General features: G+C 48.3%; 1 protein-coding gene across 4 annotated transcripts in view; it reads right to left on the bottom strand.

Annotated features, from left to right (window-relative positions):
• SMC6 (structural maintenance of chromosomes 6) overlaps positions 1-18,114 on the bottom strand; it is a 370,384-nt gene that overhangs the window by 146,068 nt on the left and 206,202 nt on the right. For all 4 annotated transcript variants that reach the window (XM_063915349.1, XM_063915346.1, XM_063915348.1 and 1 more), the window contains one exon: positions 12,150-12,238. In XM_063915349.1, coding sequence (XP_063771419.1) covers positions 12,150-12,238 — 89 coding nt within the window. The remainder of the gene's footprint in view (positions 1-12,149; positions 12,239-18,114) is intronic.

Raw genomic sequence — 18,114 nt, 5'->3', positions numbered from 1 at the left:
TTCAAACCAATGTGATTTTAGGAACCCCAAAACTACATTGAGATCCCAAGGTGCCACCGGAGGGACAAAAGGAGGCTGTATATGCAGTACCCCCTTGACAAACGTCTGAACTTCAGGAACTGAAGCCAGTTCTTTCTGGAAGAAAATCGACAGGGCCGAAATTTGAACCTTAATGGACCCTAATTTTAGGCCCATAGACAGTCCTGTTTGCAGGAAATGCAGGAAACGACCCAGTTGAAATTCCTCTGTAGGGGCCTTCCTGGCCTCGCACCACGCAACATATTTACGCCAAATACGGTGATAATGTTGTGCGGTTACATCCTTCCTAGCTTTGATCAGGGTAGGGATGACTTCATCCGGAATGCCTTTTTCCTTCAGGATCCGGCGTTCAACCGCCATGCCGTCAAAGCAGCCGCGGTAAGTCTTGGAACAGACAGGGTCCCTGCTGGAGCAGGTCCCTTCTTAGAGGTAGAGGCCACGGGTCCTCTGAGCACCTCTTGAAGCTCCGGGTACCAAGTCCTTCTTGGCCAATCCGGAGCCACGAGTATAGTTCTTACTCCTCTCCGTCTTATAATTCTCAGTACCTTGGGTATGAGAGGCAGAGGAGGGAACACATACACTGACTGGTACACCCATGGTGTTACCAGAGCGTCCACAGCTATTGCCTGAGGGTCCCTTGACCTGGCGCAATACCTGTCTAGTTTTTTGTTGATGCGGGACGCCATCATGTCCACCTTTGGTTTTTCCCAACGGTTCACAATCATGTGGAAGACTTCTGGATGAAGTCCCCACTCTCCCGGGTGGAGGTCGTGCCTGCTGAGGAAGTCTGCTTCCCAGTTGTCCACTCCCGGAATGAACACTGCTGACGGTGCTATCACATGATTTTCCGCCCAGCGAAGAATCCTTGCAGCTTCTGCCATTGCCCTCCTGCTTCTTGTGCCGCCCTGTCTGTTTACGTGGGCGACTGCCGTGATGTTGTCTGACTGGATCAGCACCGGCTGACCTTGAAGCAGAGGTCTTGCTAGGCTTAGAGCATTGTAGATGGCCCTTAGCTCCAGGATATTTATGTGAAGTGATGTCTCCAGGCTTGACCACAAGCCCTGGAAATTTCTTCCCTGTGTGACTGCTCCCCAGCCTCTCAGGCTGGCATCCGTGGTCACCAGGACCCAGTCCTGAATGCCGAATCTGCGGCCCTCTAGAAGATGAGCACTCTGCAACCACCACAGGAGAGACACCCTTGTCTTTGGTGACAAGATTATCCGCTGATGCATCTGAAGATGCGACCCGGACCATTTGTATAGCAGATCCCACTGGAAGGTTCTTGCGTGGAATCTGCCGAATGGGATTGCTTCGTAGGAAGCCACCATTTTTCCCAGGACCCTTGTGCATTGATGCACTGAGACTTGGCCTGGTTTTAGGAGATTTCTGACTAGCTCGGATAACTCCCTGGCTTTCTCCTCCGGGAGAAAAACCTTTTTCTGGACTGTGTCCAGGATCATCCCTAGGAATAGAAGGCGTGTCGTCGGGATCAGCTGCGATTTTGGAATATTGAGAATCCAACCGTGCTACCGCAACACTATCTGAGATAGTGCTACCCCGACTTCCAACTGTTCCCTGGATCTTGCCCTTATCAGGAGATCGTCCAAGTAAGGGATAACTAAAACTCCCTTCCTTCGAAGGGGTATCATCATTTCGGCCATTACCTTGGTAAAGACCCGGGGTGCCGTGGACAAGCCAAACGGCAGCGTCTGAAACTGATAGTGACAATTCTGTACCACAAACCTGAGGTACCCTTGGTGAGAAGGGTAAATTGGTCTCACCGAGCCGTCCGGCTTCGGTACCACAAACAGTGTGGAATAATACCCCTTTCCCTGTTGCAGGAGGGGTACCTTGATTATCACCTGCTGGGAATACAGCTTGTGAATGGCTTGCAATACTGCCTCCCTGTCTGAGGGAGACGTCGGTAAAGCAGACTTTAGGAAACGGCGAGGGGGAGACGTCTCGAATTCCAATTTGTACCCCTGAGATACCACCTGAAGGATCCAGGGGTCCACTTGCGAGTGGGCCCACTGCGCGCTGAACTTCTTGAGACGGGCCCCCATCGTGCCTGAGTCCGCTTGTAAAGCCCCAGCGTCATGCTGAGGACTTTGCGGAGGCGGGAGAGGGTTTCTGTTCCTGGGAACTGGCTGTGTGCTGCAGCCTTTTTCCTCTCCCTCTGCCACGGGGCAGAAATGAGGAACCTTTTGCCCGCTTGCCCTTATGGGGCCGAAAGGACTGCGCCTGATAATACGGCGTCTTCTTATGTTGAGAGGCTACTTGGGGTAAAAATGTGGATTTTCCAGCAGTTGCCGTGGCTACCAGGTCTGATAGACCTACCCCAAATAACTCCTCCTCCTTATAAGGCAATACTTCCATGTGCCTTTTGGAATCCGCATCACCTGACCACTGCTGCGTCCATAACCCTCTTCTTGCAGAAATGGACAGCGCGCTAACTCTTGATGCCAGTCGGCAAATATCCCTCTGCGCATCACGCATATATAAAAATGCATCTTTTAAATGCTCTATAGTCAGGGAATCCGACCACGCCACCCCAGCACTGCACATCCAGGCTGAGGCGATTGCCGGTCGCAGTATAACACCCGTGTGAGTGTATATACATTTTAGGATATTCTCCTGCTTTCTGTCGGCAGGTTCCTTTAGGGCGGCCGTATCAGGAGAGGGTAGTGCCACCTGTTTAGACAAGCGTGTGAGCGCTTTATCCACCCTAGGGGGTGTTTCCCAACGTGCCCTATCCTCTGGCGGGAAAGGGTATGATGCCAATAACCTTTTAGGAATTATCAGTTTTTTTATCGGGGGAAACCCACGCCTCATCACACACTTCATTTAATTCCTCGGATACAGGGAAAACTACAGGCAGTTTTTTCTCACCAAACATAATACCCTTTTTAGTGGTACTTGTATTATCAGAAATATGCAAAACATTTTTCATTGCCTCAATCATGTAACGTGTGGCCCTACTGGTAGTCACATTTGTCTCATCATCGTCGACACTGGAGTCAGTATCCGTGTCTCTGTCTGCCATCTGAGGTAACGGGCGTTTTAGAGCCCCTGATGGCGTTTGAGACCCCTGGACAGGCACAAGCTGAGTAGCCGGTTGTCTCATATCGTCAACTGTCTTTCGTAAAGAGCTGACATTGTCACGCAATTCCTTCCATAAGCTCATCCACTCAGGTGTCGACTCCCTAGGGGGTGACAACTCTATTATAGGCAATTGCTCCGCCTCCATCTCATTTTCCTTCTCAAACATGTCGACACAATCGTACCGACACACCGCACACACACAGGGGATGCTCTGATAGAGGACAGGACCCCACTAGCCCTTTGGGGAGACAGAGGGAGAGTATGCCAGCACACACCAGAGCGCTATATATAGACAGGAATACCAATATATAACGTGCTTTTCCCTTTATAGCTGCTGTTATTATCAAAACTGCGCCAAATTAGTGCCCCCCCTCTCTTTTTTACCCTTTTCTGTAGTGCAGGACTGCAGGGGAGAGTCAGGGAGACGTCCTTCCAGCAGAGCTGTGATGGAAAATGGCGCCCATGTGCTGAGGAGATAGGCTCCGCCCCCTTCTCGGCGGCCTTTTCTTCCGCTTTTTGGTGAATTCTGGCAGGGGTTAAAATACATCCCTATAGCCCTGGGGGTTATATGTGGTGTATTTTCGCCAGCCAAGGTGTTTTACATTGCTGCTCAGGGCGCCCCCCCCTAGCGCCCTGCACCCTCAGTGACCGGAGTGTGAAGTGTGCCTGAGGAGCAATGGCGCACAGCTGCATTGCTGTGCGCTACCTTGTTGAAGACTGATGTCTTCTGCCGCCGATTTTTCCGGACCTCTTCTTGCTTCTGGCTCTGTAAGGGGACCGGCGGCGCGGCTCTGGGACCGGACTCCGAGGCTGGGCCTGTGTTCGGTCCCTCTGGAGCTAATGGTGTCCAGTAGCCTAAGAAGCCCAAGCTGGCTGCAAGCAGGAAGGTTCGCTTCTTCTCCCCTTAGTCCCTCGATGCAGTGAGCCTGTTGCCAGCAGGTCTCACTGAAAATAAAAAACCTAAAACTAAACTTTCACTAAGAAGCTCAGGAGAGCCCCTAGTGTGCACCCTTCTCGGCCGGGCACAAAAATCTAACTGAGGCTTGGAGGAGGGTCATAGGGGGAGGAGCCAGTGCACACCAGGTAGTCCTAAAGCTTTACTTTTGTGCCCAGTCTCCTGCGGAGCCGCTATTCCCCATGGTCCTTACGGAGTTCCCAGCATCCACTAGGACGTCAGAGAAATGGATTTAAGAATCGCCTCAATCTTCCGATCCGTTGGATCCTTTAACATCACTGATTGTACCGAAGGGATTACCGTAGCCTTCGCCAAATGAGAATTAGGAGCACACACTTTTGGAGCAGTTCCCCAGAACTTTGTGTCTTCCTCTGCAAAACGCTACAAAAATCTTAATTTTTTAGGAGCCTGAAAGCGTGAATTCGGCTTAAGCCAAAATTCTTACAAAATTTCTGCAAAATGTGTATAAGATGGAAAGACCGTTACTTGTCTCTTCTGACGTTTGAAGAAGACTGACGAAGTCTCCGCCTCCGCCGTATCTTGAAGATTAAGAGTCTGACAGATGGCCTCTATCAATAATCTGACACCTGAACATGTAGATAATTCCTCTTCTTCCCAGGCAGAAGCATCCTCCCACTCAAGACTCCAGTTCACCTTCCTCAAGAGGAGCGGATACCGGATCTAACTTCTCTCCTGGGAAGGTGATAGTGGGCAGCAGATGCTGTCGTTTGAGCTTGAAGCAGTCACAATCTTGTTAATATACTGTGCTAAGTCTGCAATACTTTTACCCATATTTCTTGCCCATGGTGGCTCCATAGCAGATTGACCGGAGTCAGTACCTGACTGGGATTGACGCAAATCAGCAATAGTTCCTGGCCTATAGAGGGACGGACTGATCCGTCGACACACTAGGCTGCTCTACTGCAGGCATCACGGAGCATGTAGTGCAGAGTGAACCAGGATCCGTGCTACCCTTTGAAAGCTTTGAACCACACTGAGAACAGGCAAAATACACAACTGAGCCTGTTTTCCCTTTAGTAGATTTGTCCGGTTAACTGGCCATTGCCAAGCTCCATCTGTGGCCCATTAAGTAAACAATAAACAAATAACAAAGAAAAAGGACAGTGGATCTATAGAAGGCTAAACCTCTACTTATAGTGTAATGTTGTGTACCCCTCCTGTAAAAATCACAGTGTGAATAATAAAATAACCTAAAGTCAACTATACTCCACAACAACTGAATAGCTGTGCTATACTTGATATTATGTTGCTCCCTGCCTGTAATATCAGGGTGAGACGCTGGATCCCCCATGTCAGTGTGCCGTGTGCAGCGCAGCATACCCCGCTGGGTCCACTCCGGCAGCAAACCTGTGGCTGGGTCACGCCTCCACAGAGTGAGGACAGCGGGTGGGAAGACGCTGCAGGGCGGGAGAGTAAGGCAGGAAGACGTCACCTCCCCCCAGGGTCCCGCCGCGGCTACCACCCCCTCAGCAACCCGAGCGCCATACATCCCCTTCCGTGAAGGGGCCGTTGCGCTCTGAAGGAACGCGTTCCGTCAAACTAGCGGCGGTGATCCCGTCCGTTAGTGCTGCCGCTGCCTTGCACAAACCAGCTACCCCCCCCCCCCCCCCCCCCCCGGGAAACAGTCCCCTACACACACACAGATGAGAGAGGAAGGGGGGGTAAACTTATATCTTATTTAAAACAATAATGAAAGTAACAGCCCACCGCTGCCTCTGCAGGTTGTGGCTGTCCTACTTGACAAATCGCTTCCTCGGATATGTGACCGGAACGAGTAAGCCCCAGTGACAAAGTATGGTGACTTCCCAGAGGCCAAATAGAGCGGGTAAAATCCACGACTGACTAACCCCAGTCTTTTTATACTTGTCACCTGTGTACAGGGGACTAAGTATAGTTGAAAACCCTAAAAGAAAATAAGAATTTACTCACCGGTAATTCTATTTCTCGTAGTCCGTAGTGGATGCTGGGAACTCCGTAAGGACCATGGGGAATAGCGGGCTCCGAAGGAGGCTGGGCACTCTAGAAAGATCTTAGACTACCTGGTGTGCACTGGCTCCTCCCACTATGACCCTCCTCCAAGCCTCAGTTAGGATACTGTGCCCGGACGAGCGTACATAATAAGGAAGGATCTTGAATCCCGGGTAAGACTCATACCAGCCACACCAATCACACCGTACAACCTGTGATATGAAACACAGTTAACAGTATGAAACAATAGAGCCTCTCAACAGATGGCTCAACAATAACCCGATTTAGTTAACAATAACTATGTACAAGTATTGCAGATAAACCGCACTTGGGATGGGCGCCCAGCATCCACTACGGACTACGAGAAATAGAATTACCGGTGAGTAAATTCTTATTTTCTCTGACGTCCTAGTGGATGCTGGGAACTCCGTAAGGACCATGGGGATTATACCAAAGCTCCCAAACGGGCGGGAGAGTGCGGATGACTCTGCAGCACCGAATGAGAGAACTCCAGGTCCTCCTCAGCCAGGGTATCAAATTTATAGAATTTTGCAAAGGTGTTTGCCCCTGACCAAGTAGCAGCTCGGCAAAGTTGTAAAGCAGAGACCCCTCGGGCAGCCGCCCAAGATGAGCCCACCTTCCTTGTGGAATGGGCATTGACAGATTTTGGCTGTGGCAGGCCTGCCACAGTATGTGCAAGCTGAATTGTACTACAAATCCAACGAGCAATAGTCTGCTTAGAAGCAGGAGCACCCAGCTTGTTGGGTGCATACAGGATAAACAGCGAGTCAGATTTTCTGACTCCAGCCGTCCTGGAAACATATATTTTCAGGGCCCTGACAACGTCTAGCAACTTGGAGTCCTCCAAATCCTTAGTAGCCGCAGGCACCACAATAGGCTGGTTCAGGTGAAACGCTGACACCACCTTAGGGAGAAACTGGGGACGAGTCCTCAATTCTGCCCTATCCATATGGAAAATCAGATAAGGGCTTTTACATGATAAAGCCGCCAACTCTGACACTCGCCTGGCTGAAGCCAAGGCCAATAACATGACCACTTTCCACGTGAGATATTTCAGATCCACGGTTTTTAGTGGCTCAAACCAATGTGATTTTAAGAAACTCAACATCACGTTGAGATCCCAAGGTGCCACAGGAGGCACAAATGGGGGCTGAATATGCAGCACTCCTTTCACAAATGTCTGAACTTCAGGTACTGAAGCTAGTTCTTTTTGAAAGAAAATTGACAGAGCCAAGATCTGTACCTTAATGGAGACCAGTTTTAGGCCCATATTCACTCCTGCTTGCAGGAAATGCAGAAATCGACCTAGTTGAAATTCCTCTGTTGGGGCCTTTTTGGCCTCGCACCATGCAACATATTTCCGCCATATGCGGTGATAATGCTTTGCCGTAACATCTTTCCTGGCTTTAATAAGCGTAGGAATGACTTCCTCCGGAATGCCCTTTTCCTTCAGGATCCGGCGTTCAACCGCCATGCCGTCAAACGCAGCCGCGGTAAGTCTTGGAACAGACAGGGGCCCTGCTGCAGCAGGTCCTGTCTGAGCGGCAGAGACCACGGGTCCTCTGAGATCATCTCTTGAAGTTCCGGGTACCACGCTCTTCTCGGCCAATCCGGAACCACGAGAATTGCGTTTACTCCTCGCTTTCTTATTATTCTCAATACCTTTGGTATGAGAGGTAGAGGAGGGAACACATAAACTGACCGGTACACCCACGGTGTCACTAGAGCGTCCACAGCTATCGCCTGAGGGTCTCTTGACCTGGCGCAATACTTCTCTAGTTTTTTGTTTAGGCGGGACGCCATCATGTCCACCTGTGGACGACCCCATTGATTTACAATCATTTGGAAGACTTCTGGATGAAGTCCCCACTCTCCCGGGTGGAGGTCGTGCCTGCTGAGAAAGTCTGCTTCCCAGTTGTCCACTCCCGGGATGAACACTGCTGACAGTGCTAGTACATGATTCTCCGCCCATCGGAGAATTTTTGTGGCTTCTGCCATCGCCGTCCTGCTTCTTGTGCCGCCCTGTCGATTCACATGGGCGACTGCCGTGATGTTGTCTGACTGGATCAGCACCGGCTGGTGTAGGAGCAGGGATTTTGCTTGACTTAGGGCATTGTAAATGGCCCTTAGTTCCAGAATATTTATGTGAAGGGCAGTCTCCTGACTTGACCATAGTCCTTGGAAATTTCTTCCCTTTGTGACTGCCCCCCAGCCTCGTAGGCTGGCATCCGTGGTCACCAGGACCCAGTCCTGTATGCCGAATCTGCGGCCCTCCAGAAGATGAGCACTGTGCAGCCACCACAGAAGAGACACCCTGGTTCGTGGAGACAGGGTTATTAAACGATGCATCTGAAGATGCGATCCGGACCACTTGTCCAACAGGTCCCACTGAAAAATTCTGTCATGGAACCTGCCGAATGGAATTGCTTCGTAAGAAGCTACCATCTTTCCCAGGACCCGCGTGCAGTAATACACCGATACCTGTTTTGGTTTTAGGAGGTCTCTGACTAGAGAAGACAACTCCCTGGCTTTCTCCTCCGGGAGAAACACTTTTTTCTGGGCCGTGTCCAGAATCATTCCCAGGAACATTAGACGTGTCGTGGGGACCAGCTGTGACTTTGGGATATTCAGAATCCAACCGTGCTGGCTCAGCACTTCCTGAGATAGTGCTACTCCCACTAACAACTGTTCCTTGGATCGTGCCTTTATTAGGAGATCGTCCAAGTATGGGATAATTAAAACTCCCTTTTTTCGAAGGAGTATCATCATTTCCGCCATAACCTTGGTAAATACCCTCGGTGCCGTGGAGAGTCCAAACGGCAGCGTCTGGAATTGGTAATGGCAATCCTGTACCACAAATCTGAGGTACTCCTGGTGAGAATTGTAAATGGGGACATGCAGGTAAGCATCCTTGATGTCCAGGGATACCATGTAATCCCCCTCGTCCAGGCTTGCAATAACCGCCCTGAGCGATTCCATCTTGAACTTGAATTTTTTTATGTATGTGTTCAAGGATTTCAAATTTAAAATGGGTCTCACCGAACCGTCCGGTTTCGGCACCACAAATAGTGTGGAATAGTAACCCCGGCCTTGTTGAAGTAGGGGTACCTTGATTATCACCTGCTGGGAATACAGCTTGTGAATCGCCGCTAGCACCGCCTCCCTGTCTGAGGGAGCAATCGGCAAGGCGGATTTTAGGAAACGGCGGGGTGGAGTCGCCTCGAATTCCAGCCTGTATCCCTGAGATACTATTTGAAGGATCCAGGGATCCACCTGTGAGCGAGCCCACTGATCGCTGAAATTCCTGAGGCGGGCCCCCACCGTACCTGGCTCCGCCTGTGAAGCCCCACCGTCATGCGGCGGACTTGGAAGAGGAAGCGGGGGAGGACTTTTGTTCCTGGGAACCTGCTGTTTGCTGCAGCCTTTTTCCCCTGCCTCTGCCTCTTGACAGAAAAGACCCTCCTTTTCCCCGCTTGTTTTTCTGGGACCGAAAGGACTGAACCTGATAAAATGGCGCCTTCTTAGGCTGTGAGGGGACATGGGGTAAAAATGCTGACTTCCCAGACGTTGCTGTGGAAACTAGGTCGGAGAGACCATCCCCAAATAATTCCTCCCCCTTATAAGGCAAAACTTCCATGTGCCTTTTGGAATCTGCATCTCCAGTCCACTGGCGAGTCCATAAGCATCTCCTAGCAGAGATGGATAATGCACTTACTTTAGATGCCAGCCGGCAGATTTCCCTCTGTGCATCTCTCATGTATAAGACTGAGTCTTTGATATGGTCAATTGTTAGCAGGATCGTGTATCTGTCTAACGTGTCAATATTTTCTGACAGATTATCTGACCACGCAGTGGCAGCACTGCACATCCATGCTGACGCAATAGCTGGTCTGAGTATAATGCCTGAGTGTGTATATACAGACTTCAGGATCGCCTCCTGCTTTCTATCAGCAGGTTCCTTAAGGGCGGCCGTATCCTGGGACGGTAGTGCCACCTTTTTAGACAAACGTGTGAGCGCTTTATCCACCCTCGGGGGTGTTTCCCAACGTAACCTATCCTCTGGCGGGAAAGGGAACGCCATTAGTAGCTTCTTAGGAATTACCAATTTCTTATCAGGGAAGCCCACGCTTCTTCACACACTTCATTTAATTCATCTGACGGGGGAAAAACTACAGGTAGTTTTTTCTCCCCAAACATAATACCCTTTTTTGTGGTACCTGGATGTAAATCAGAAATATTTAACACCTCTTTCATTGCCTCAATCATGCAGTGAATGGCCTTAACGGGCATTAAATTTGACTCATCGTCGTCGACACTGGTGTCAGTATCCGTGTCGACATCTACTTGTGCCACCTGAGATAGCGGGCGTTTCAGAGCCCCTGATGACTTTTGAGACACCTGGACAGGCACGAGCTGAAGACTCGGCTGTCCCACAGTCGGCATGTCGTCAAATTTTTTATGTAAGGAGTCTATACGTGCACTCATTTCCTGCCATAATACCATCCACTCAGGTGTCTGACCCCCAGGGGGTGACATCCCTGCTAAAGGCATCTGCTCCCCCTCCACATCATTATCCTCCTCAAACATGTCAACACAGCCGTACCGACACACTCCACACACACAGGGAATGCTCAAACAGAGGACAGGACCCACAAAAGCCCTTTGGGGGGACAGAGTAAGAGTATGCCAGCACACACCAGAGCGCTATATATATATATATATATATATATATACAGGGACTAACTGAGTTATGTCCCTAATAGCTGCTTTTCAATATAATATACTGTATACAGTGCCAATTTTAATGCCCCCCCTCTCTTTTCCCTCTTACTGTACTGTAGAATTGCAGGGAAGAGCCAGGGAGCTTCCTTCCAGCCGAGCTGTGAGGGAAAAATGGCGCCAGTTTGCTGAGGAGATAGGCTCCGCCCCTTTTTCGCGGCGTATTCTCCCGCTTTTTATGGGATTCTGGCAGGGGTATTTACCTCATATATAGCCCCAGGGGCTATATATTGAGGTATTTTAGCCAGCCAAGGTGTTTTTATTGCTGCCTCAGGGCGCCCCCCCCCAGCGCCCTGCACCCTCAGTGACCGGAGTGTGAAGTGTGTATGAGGAGCAATGGCGCACAGCTGCAGTGCTGTGCGCTACCTTGGTGAAGACAGGATGTCTTCATGCCGCCGGTTTTCCGGACCATCTTCATGCTTCTGGCTCTGTAAGGGGGACGGCGGCGCGGCTCCGGGACCGAACATCAAGGCTGGGCCTGCGGTCGATCCCTCTGGAGCTAATGGTGTCCAGTAGCCTAAGAAGCCCAATCCGGCTGCAAGCAGGCGAGTTCACTTCTTCTCCCCTTAGTCCCTCGCTGCAGTGAGCCTGTTGCCAGCAGGTCTCACTGAAAATAACAAATTCTAAGACTATAACTTTCTAAGAGCTCAGGAGAGCCCCTAGTGTGCATCCAACCTCGGCCGGGCACGAAATCTTACTGAGGCTTGGAGGAGGGTCATAGTGGGAGGAGCCAGTGCACACCAGGTAGTCTAAGATCTTTCTAGAGTGCCCAGCCTCCTTCGGAGCCCGCTATTCCCCATGGTCCTTACGGAGTTCCCAGCATCCACTAGGACGTCAGAGAAATAAAAGAAACCTAACTAATAGCTATAGAAAAGGAAATCTGTGCCTGTACTCCTCAGGCACAAAACTAAAACTGAGGTAATCTTATAGTAGGCTGGAGATGGGAGGGGTTAGAGGGGGAGGAGTTAGTTTTGTTAGGTTCTGTTATAAACTCCCATCCCACACACTCTAACCCACAAGTAACAGCGCAGCGTCCCCCAGATGGATGAAAGAGAAAGTAAAAAGAAACTAGGGCTCTAAATGACAGTGCTCACCTCTTAGGTAAAGCACTGAAAAATAAATAAAAGGGAAGGAGGAGGGGGTTACATGGCATGTAGTGGAAAGGAAAAGTAAGCTCTTTTCCTCTAGAGTGCCCTGGCTTCTAGGGGGTGAGAGTTGCCGAACATGTATCCCCCCTACTGCAAATAACAGAAAAGAAACAAACCTGTTCTGTAACTCTTCGATACGCATATGGAGCTGCTGTGCGTCTCTCTCCAATCGCTTTAATTCCATTCTGTGTCGGTTATAGAAAACCTGGAGGAGACAACATTTCAGTTCTAGAACAGGTAATACAGTCAGATGGAGTAACACTATAATATATGGCATGGTGTACCCACTTACATAAGTAAGGGTTCTAAAATTAAGATGAATTACGTAACCATATGAAGGAAAGGTGCACACTTAGGGGGTGATTCAGAGTTGTTCGCTCTCTAGCTGCTTTTAGCAGCATTGCACACGCTAAGCCGCCGCCCTCTGGGAGTGTATCTTAGCTTAGCAGAAGTGCGAACTAAATATTAGCAGAATTGCGAATAGAAATTTCTTAGCAGTTTCTGAGTAGCTCCAGACTTACTCCTACACTGCGACCAGCTCAGTCCTTTTCGTTCCTGGTTTGACGTCACAAACACACCCAGCGTTTGCCCAACCACTCCCCCGTTTCTCCAGCCACTCCTGCATTTTGCAACTCGAACGCCTGCGTTTTTCCGCACACTCCCATAAAACGTCCAGTTTCAGCCCAGAAACACCCACTTCCTGTCAATCACACTACGATCAGCACAGCGATGAAAAAGCTTTGTTATGCCGTGAGTAAAATACCTAACTTTTGTGTAAAATAACTAAGCGCATGCGCTCTGCAAACCTCGCGCATGCGCAGTAAGCGACTAATCGCAGTATAGCGAAAATCGGCAACGAGCGAACAACTCGGAATGACCTCCTTAGTGCTGTTATTCATGTCATCTATTTCCTAACTGAAATCTAATAAGAGGTGCATTATTGATTAGGATACGTAAATTTTATTAAGAACTGTTAAGTGATGACATCATAAAACAAATTATAAGCAATGACGTCAGAACTCGCAGTTTAAGTAGATATTAACATTCTGGGCCTAATTCAGAGTTGGAATCAAAGCAATATAAAACAAGTAACTGTGCACCTTGACAAAACCATGCTGCACTGCAGGTGGGGGAGATGTAACATGTGCAGAGGTTAGATTTGGGTGGGGAGTGTAAACCATGTCCCAACATCTAGGGGGGAAGCCTTCCCAGGAGAGAGGCTGTTCCAACAGTGAAGTATGGATAAGTCCATGGTTTTGAAATTAGATGTTTGTGAAATTAGGGTAGCCACACAATTCTGTCCATCAGCCTTCCATTCCCAGGAGTGGAAAGAACATGAGACGCCAGCCATAAGCGGACATCCCCTTCAAGTGCTAGCGATAAACTAGAAAACAAAGCCAAATATATAGCTGGAACACTTAAGTTCTGAAAGCTAGCACAGATAAGAATCAGCACATTGAAATAAAAAAAAGCATTGAAAATCTATATATCTAAAAAGGTATTAAAATTAAACAAGCTAATAATAAAATAAATACTAACAACCTTGATACATTCTGCAAACTAAAGACTTTTTAAAAACATACCACTGAAAAGGGAGTGTTATGGTAGACTTACCATGGTTAACACTCTTTCTGCGAGGTACATTGGTTCCACAGGAAAACATCGGGATGTAGAATGGATCTTGATCCAGAGGCACCAACAGACTAAAGCTTTAGTATCGTATGTACCATATGCTCCCTTTAGGCTGTCCCAGGATGCATTGGGGCCTCCTCTTTAAACCCCGCCTCCAGGCACTGGAGCTCAGTTTAGTTAACCAGTCCAATGCAGTAGCAGGTAAGAGAGACTGTAGATGTTAGTCACATAGAACCACATTCTCACGACAGGTTAAGGTACCAGCGGCTAATGCCACACAAACCCACAGAAGCTAGGTGTGTCAGGGTGGGCGCCCTGTGGAACCAAAGTACCTCGCAGAAAGAGTGTTAACCATGCTAAGTCTACCATAACACTACTTTTCTGCAGCAGGATGCATTGGTTTCCACAGGAAAACATCGGGAGTATCAAAGGCATAGAACCTAATAAACATGTTCACTGAGGACCACGTAGCCGCCTTGCACAATTGTTCCACGGACGCGCCACGGCGGGCCACCCAAGAAGGTCCAACAGACCGAGTAGAATGGGCTTTAAAAGCGGCAGGAGTTGGGAGACAAGCCTGCGCATAAGCTTGTGCAATCACCATTCTAATCCAGCTGGCCGGCTGCTGCAGCTGGACAGTGGATTGGGTGGCGTGTTCCGTACAAGGGTGCTGGCGACTCTGAGCGGGGTATCAGAGCAAGGAGGGTCTGATGTATGCTGTCGAGGCCCGGTGTTTGTGGGCATCTTCTCCTTTATTCCCTGGTCGGTGTTTTGGGGGTCCCTATGAGCAGCAGCACTGAGTAGCTGGATCACTGCATGGCTGAAGGGACATCCACCACACTCCCCTTCTGAGCGACACTTGGGGCGATGTTCTGCGGACGGACGTAACGTCTGTGCCGGTTGCTGATCATATTTGTGTCAGGCTCAGGAATGTGGTCACTACTAAAGAAAAAGACAAAGGGGATAAAAGCGCTGCCCCCACATCACACAGAGGGTCCTCCTAATAGCGCCTGCTCACAGACACTTGGAACAGGGATTTTTGGGAAAATTCTCCGGAATAACTGAATCCTATGTTACTGGTTAATCCAGGAAGAAAGACCCGTAAGAAATAAGCATTAGGCCCCGTACTATCCCAGAGGGTGCGCACACCTGCAAATTGTGACTATATTTTGAACTAATTGGAAGTGGGGGTGACCACTTCGGCAGATGTTGCAGCACTATTGTTTTGGAGCGCTGGTGTGATTATTCTCTTGTATTTCAAAGCTTCTAGATCTGACACCTTTCTTGCAGAGGCAATAGACAGCAAGAACAGGACCTTGGCCGTAAGCCATTTCAGGTCCACTGACTCAAGAGGTTCAAATGGAGACTCTTGCAGGGCATTCAGTACAACAGCCAGATCCCATGGAGCCACCGGAGGGTCATAGGGAGGCTGAATCTGAAGGACACCCTGGGTGAAAGTATGAACGTCAGGTACAGACGCAATTTTCCTCTGAAATCACCAACAAGACAGATATATGAACCTTGAGGGTGGCCAGACGAAGACCTATGTCAAGGCCTTTTTGCAGAAAAGACAGGATTCTGGACGTTCTGAATCGATATGCATCAAAATGCTTATCAGCACACCAGGTGAAGTAAGAATTCCAGACCCTGTAATAAATCCGGGCAGATGCCGGTTTGCAGGCTTTCAACATAGTCTGGATAACCGCCTCGGAAAATCCTTTGGCTCTCAGTAGTGATGTTTCAAGAGCAAGTCTGGCCAGGCCTGGGTAAAGACAAAGGCCCTGTACGAGAAAGTAGAAGAGGTCTTTCTGTCGACAAGACAGTAAAGGTCTGAGAACCAATGCCTTATAGGCCACGCTGGAGCGACTAGAAGTTGTATTCCTCTTTCTTTGTAGACAACAGACAAAATTGGGCGCTAGTGATTTATATTGGATAATAGCCGCACGCTCCTAGGGCCCGGTTTTTCTGACCCCAATTAGATATATCAGAAAGAAAAAGAAAAAAATGGAACTGCGCATATCATCCAAAAATGAGACATTTATTCAATAACGTAGTAAAACATAAAAAGATTAAAAGGAAAAAATTCCCCCAATTACCGGCCGGTAAACACAATAAAATGACTGTTCAGTATTTCATATCATACAATAAGCTCATATATCACAGTAATATACTTTCAACCACCTAAGAACAATGGTCTAATTCTTGCATCCGTTCACAGGTGACTAATATAACACAGCAGGCGTCCCTGCAATGTTAAATATATACTAGATTGTTCGTGGGACTATTTCAATAAGCAGTAAGATTTTGTCTATCCTTCGCTTGTTCTACCCCTGCACAACCGGGGTTTATTTATGAAATAGCAGCAATGTCCCATAGGTTAACTGATGCAAAGACAGAACAGCAGTGTGAGCTTATATTTGTTAGTCTTTTTTAAGAGAAGCAGAAATAATTGTTAATAGGCAGTCTCTGATAGCAGGCAGTTATTACAACACACGGATCTCCCTAATCCCCTTAGCACTGGGGTCCGAGTGTCAAGATGTTAATATAGCATTATGCAGTTGCTCATACCACCAGCAATTTTATGCCCACAGAGGTGTCCTATTCAGCAGTTGAGCCGGCCGGCTATAGACTCACGGTCATCCACATACGCGTTTCTCCGCTTTTCTCTGACCTCAGCGGCTTCCTCAGTGTGTATGGAGCCTCTCTGTAATTCACACGCTTAAATGCCAGCATCGTCTCTCTCTTCCGGTCCTGCGCGCGCACATCCGCCGTGCGCCGCGCTCCAAGTCTCCTTTTAGTTTGTATATAGCGGAGGTTCTCAACGTCCACTGTCCTCAGTTATAACCAAGCCTCACTTTCATCCCGGGATCACATCGTCATCACCTTATTTCACGGCTTTTCAGAGGGCTTATTTATAATAATACATAATAGGCTCTCATCACCTATGTAGTCACCTTTCTATATACGCATATTTTCCCCATCATTCCATAGATAGATATACCCACATAGATGTTATTAATCCTTTATATATCCTACACATTTCATATCCCTAAATAGATATATTAACGGGAAATAATATGAGATGTTGTTTTAAATATCATGTTATTTTAAAATCTAGACATTAATTAAAACAGTTAATAAGTCTCCTGCAATCATCCCTTCATTTCCGTTCCGTTCTGGTGTTGGTCACTTTTAAACAATTGTAATAATTTATAAACACAATACTTATTATTGTATGTCCCATATATAGACTATATAATGCTCCCCATATCTGGATCCCTCCCCCTCTACCTATTAGGGGGAAATTAGACCATTGTTCTTAGGTGGTTGAAAGTATATTACTGTGATATATGGGCTTATTGTATGATATGAAATACTGAACAGTAATTTTATTGTGTTTACCGGCCGGTAATTGGGGGAATTTTTTCCTTTTAATCTTTTTATGTTTTACTACGTTATTGAATAAATGTCTCATTTTTGGATGATATGCGCAGTTCCATTTTTTTCTTTTTTATTCCTCTTTCTTGTTTGAACTTCCGTAGTAGCCTGGGCAGGAGTGCTACTGGAGCGAACACATAGCGCAGCCGAAGGTTCCATGGAACCGTCAGTGCATCCACGAACGCTGCTTAAGGATGCCTGGGACTTGATCCAAAGACCAGTAACTTGTGATTGTGTCGAGACGCCATGAGTTCTACATCCGGTATGCCCCATCTGTCCACTAGGGAATTGAAAGACTTCCGGATGAAGTCTCCACTCTCCGGCATGCACATCCTGGCGACTGAGGAAGTCCATTCCAGGTGTCCTAAACTGGGCAGCGAACACTGCCGATGTGGCTGGCAGATGGCGTTTTAATAGCAACCACTAAGGCAGGGACATCAATCAGCAAGGAAGAATCCTTATCAGTAACACCAGATTCAGTATCTGACAGTACCGTATGCTCCCACTCCTCTTCAGATGAAACGTCAGAGAGGTATGTGGACTGTGAGGAGGAAGTAGCCCGCTTAGATGACCCAGAGGCACGGGAGTGACCTAGGGTGGATTTCTGTCTAACCAAGGACTGATTTAATTGTTACAGCTGGTTAGATAAATTTTCCGCCCAAGGCAGATTAAGCATAGAAACAATATGTGGCTGTAGTGGCACAGGTCGTCCCACAGAAGGCGCAAGGCGTTCTACCAGAGTATCCAGTAGGTTAGTGAACGCAGCCCAGGGTGGCTCCTGGTTAGACCCAGGAGCTGCGGACTGACTAGGAGGTGTACGACACATAGTACATAGACCACCATACAAAACTTCCCCTTCTGGTAAAACCCTGGAGCATGCTCTGCATGATGCAAGAGCTTCCACTAATTTACTGCCCTTTCTGTTAGACATTATGAAAAAAACGAAACAGAGCAACTTAGTACGATAAAGCCAGACAAAGTACAATACCTGTAAATAAATCCAGTATTATG

This window comes from Pseudophryne corroboree, chromosome 4, assembly GCF_028390025.1.
Source record: "Pseudophryne corroboree isolate aPseCor3 chromosome 4, aPseCor3.hap2, whole genome shotgun sequence".
In the NCBI taxonomy this organism is placed as follows: domain Eukaryota; kingdom Metazoa; phylum Chordata; class Amphibia; order Anura; family Myobatrachidae; genus Pseudophryne; species Pseudophryne corroboree.
The sequence above is the reverse complement of the archived record's forward strand: the minus strand, read 5'-3'. Positions and strand labels throughout refer to the sequence as shown.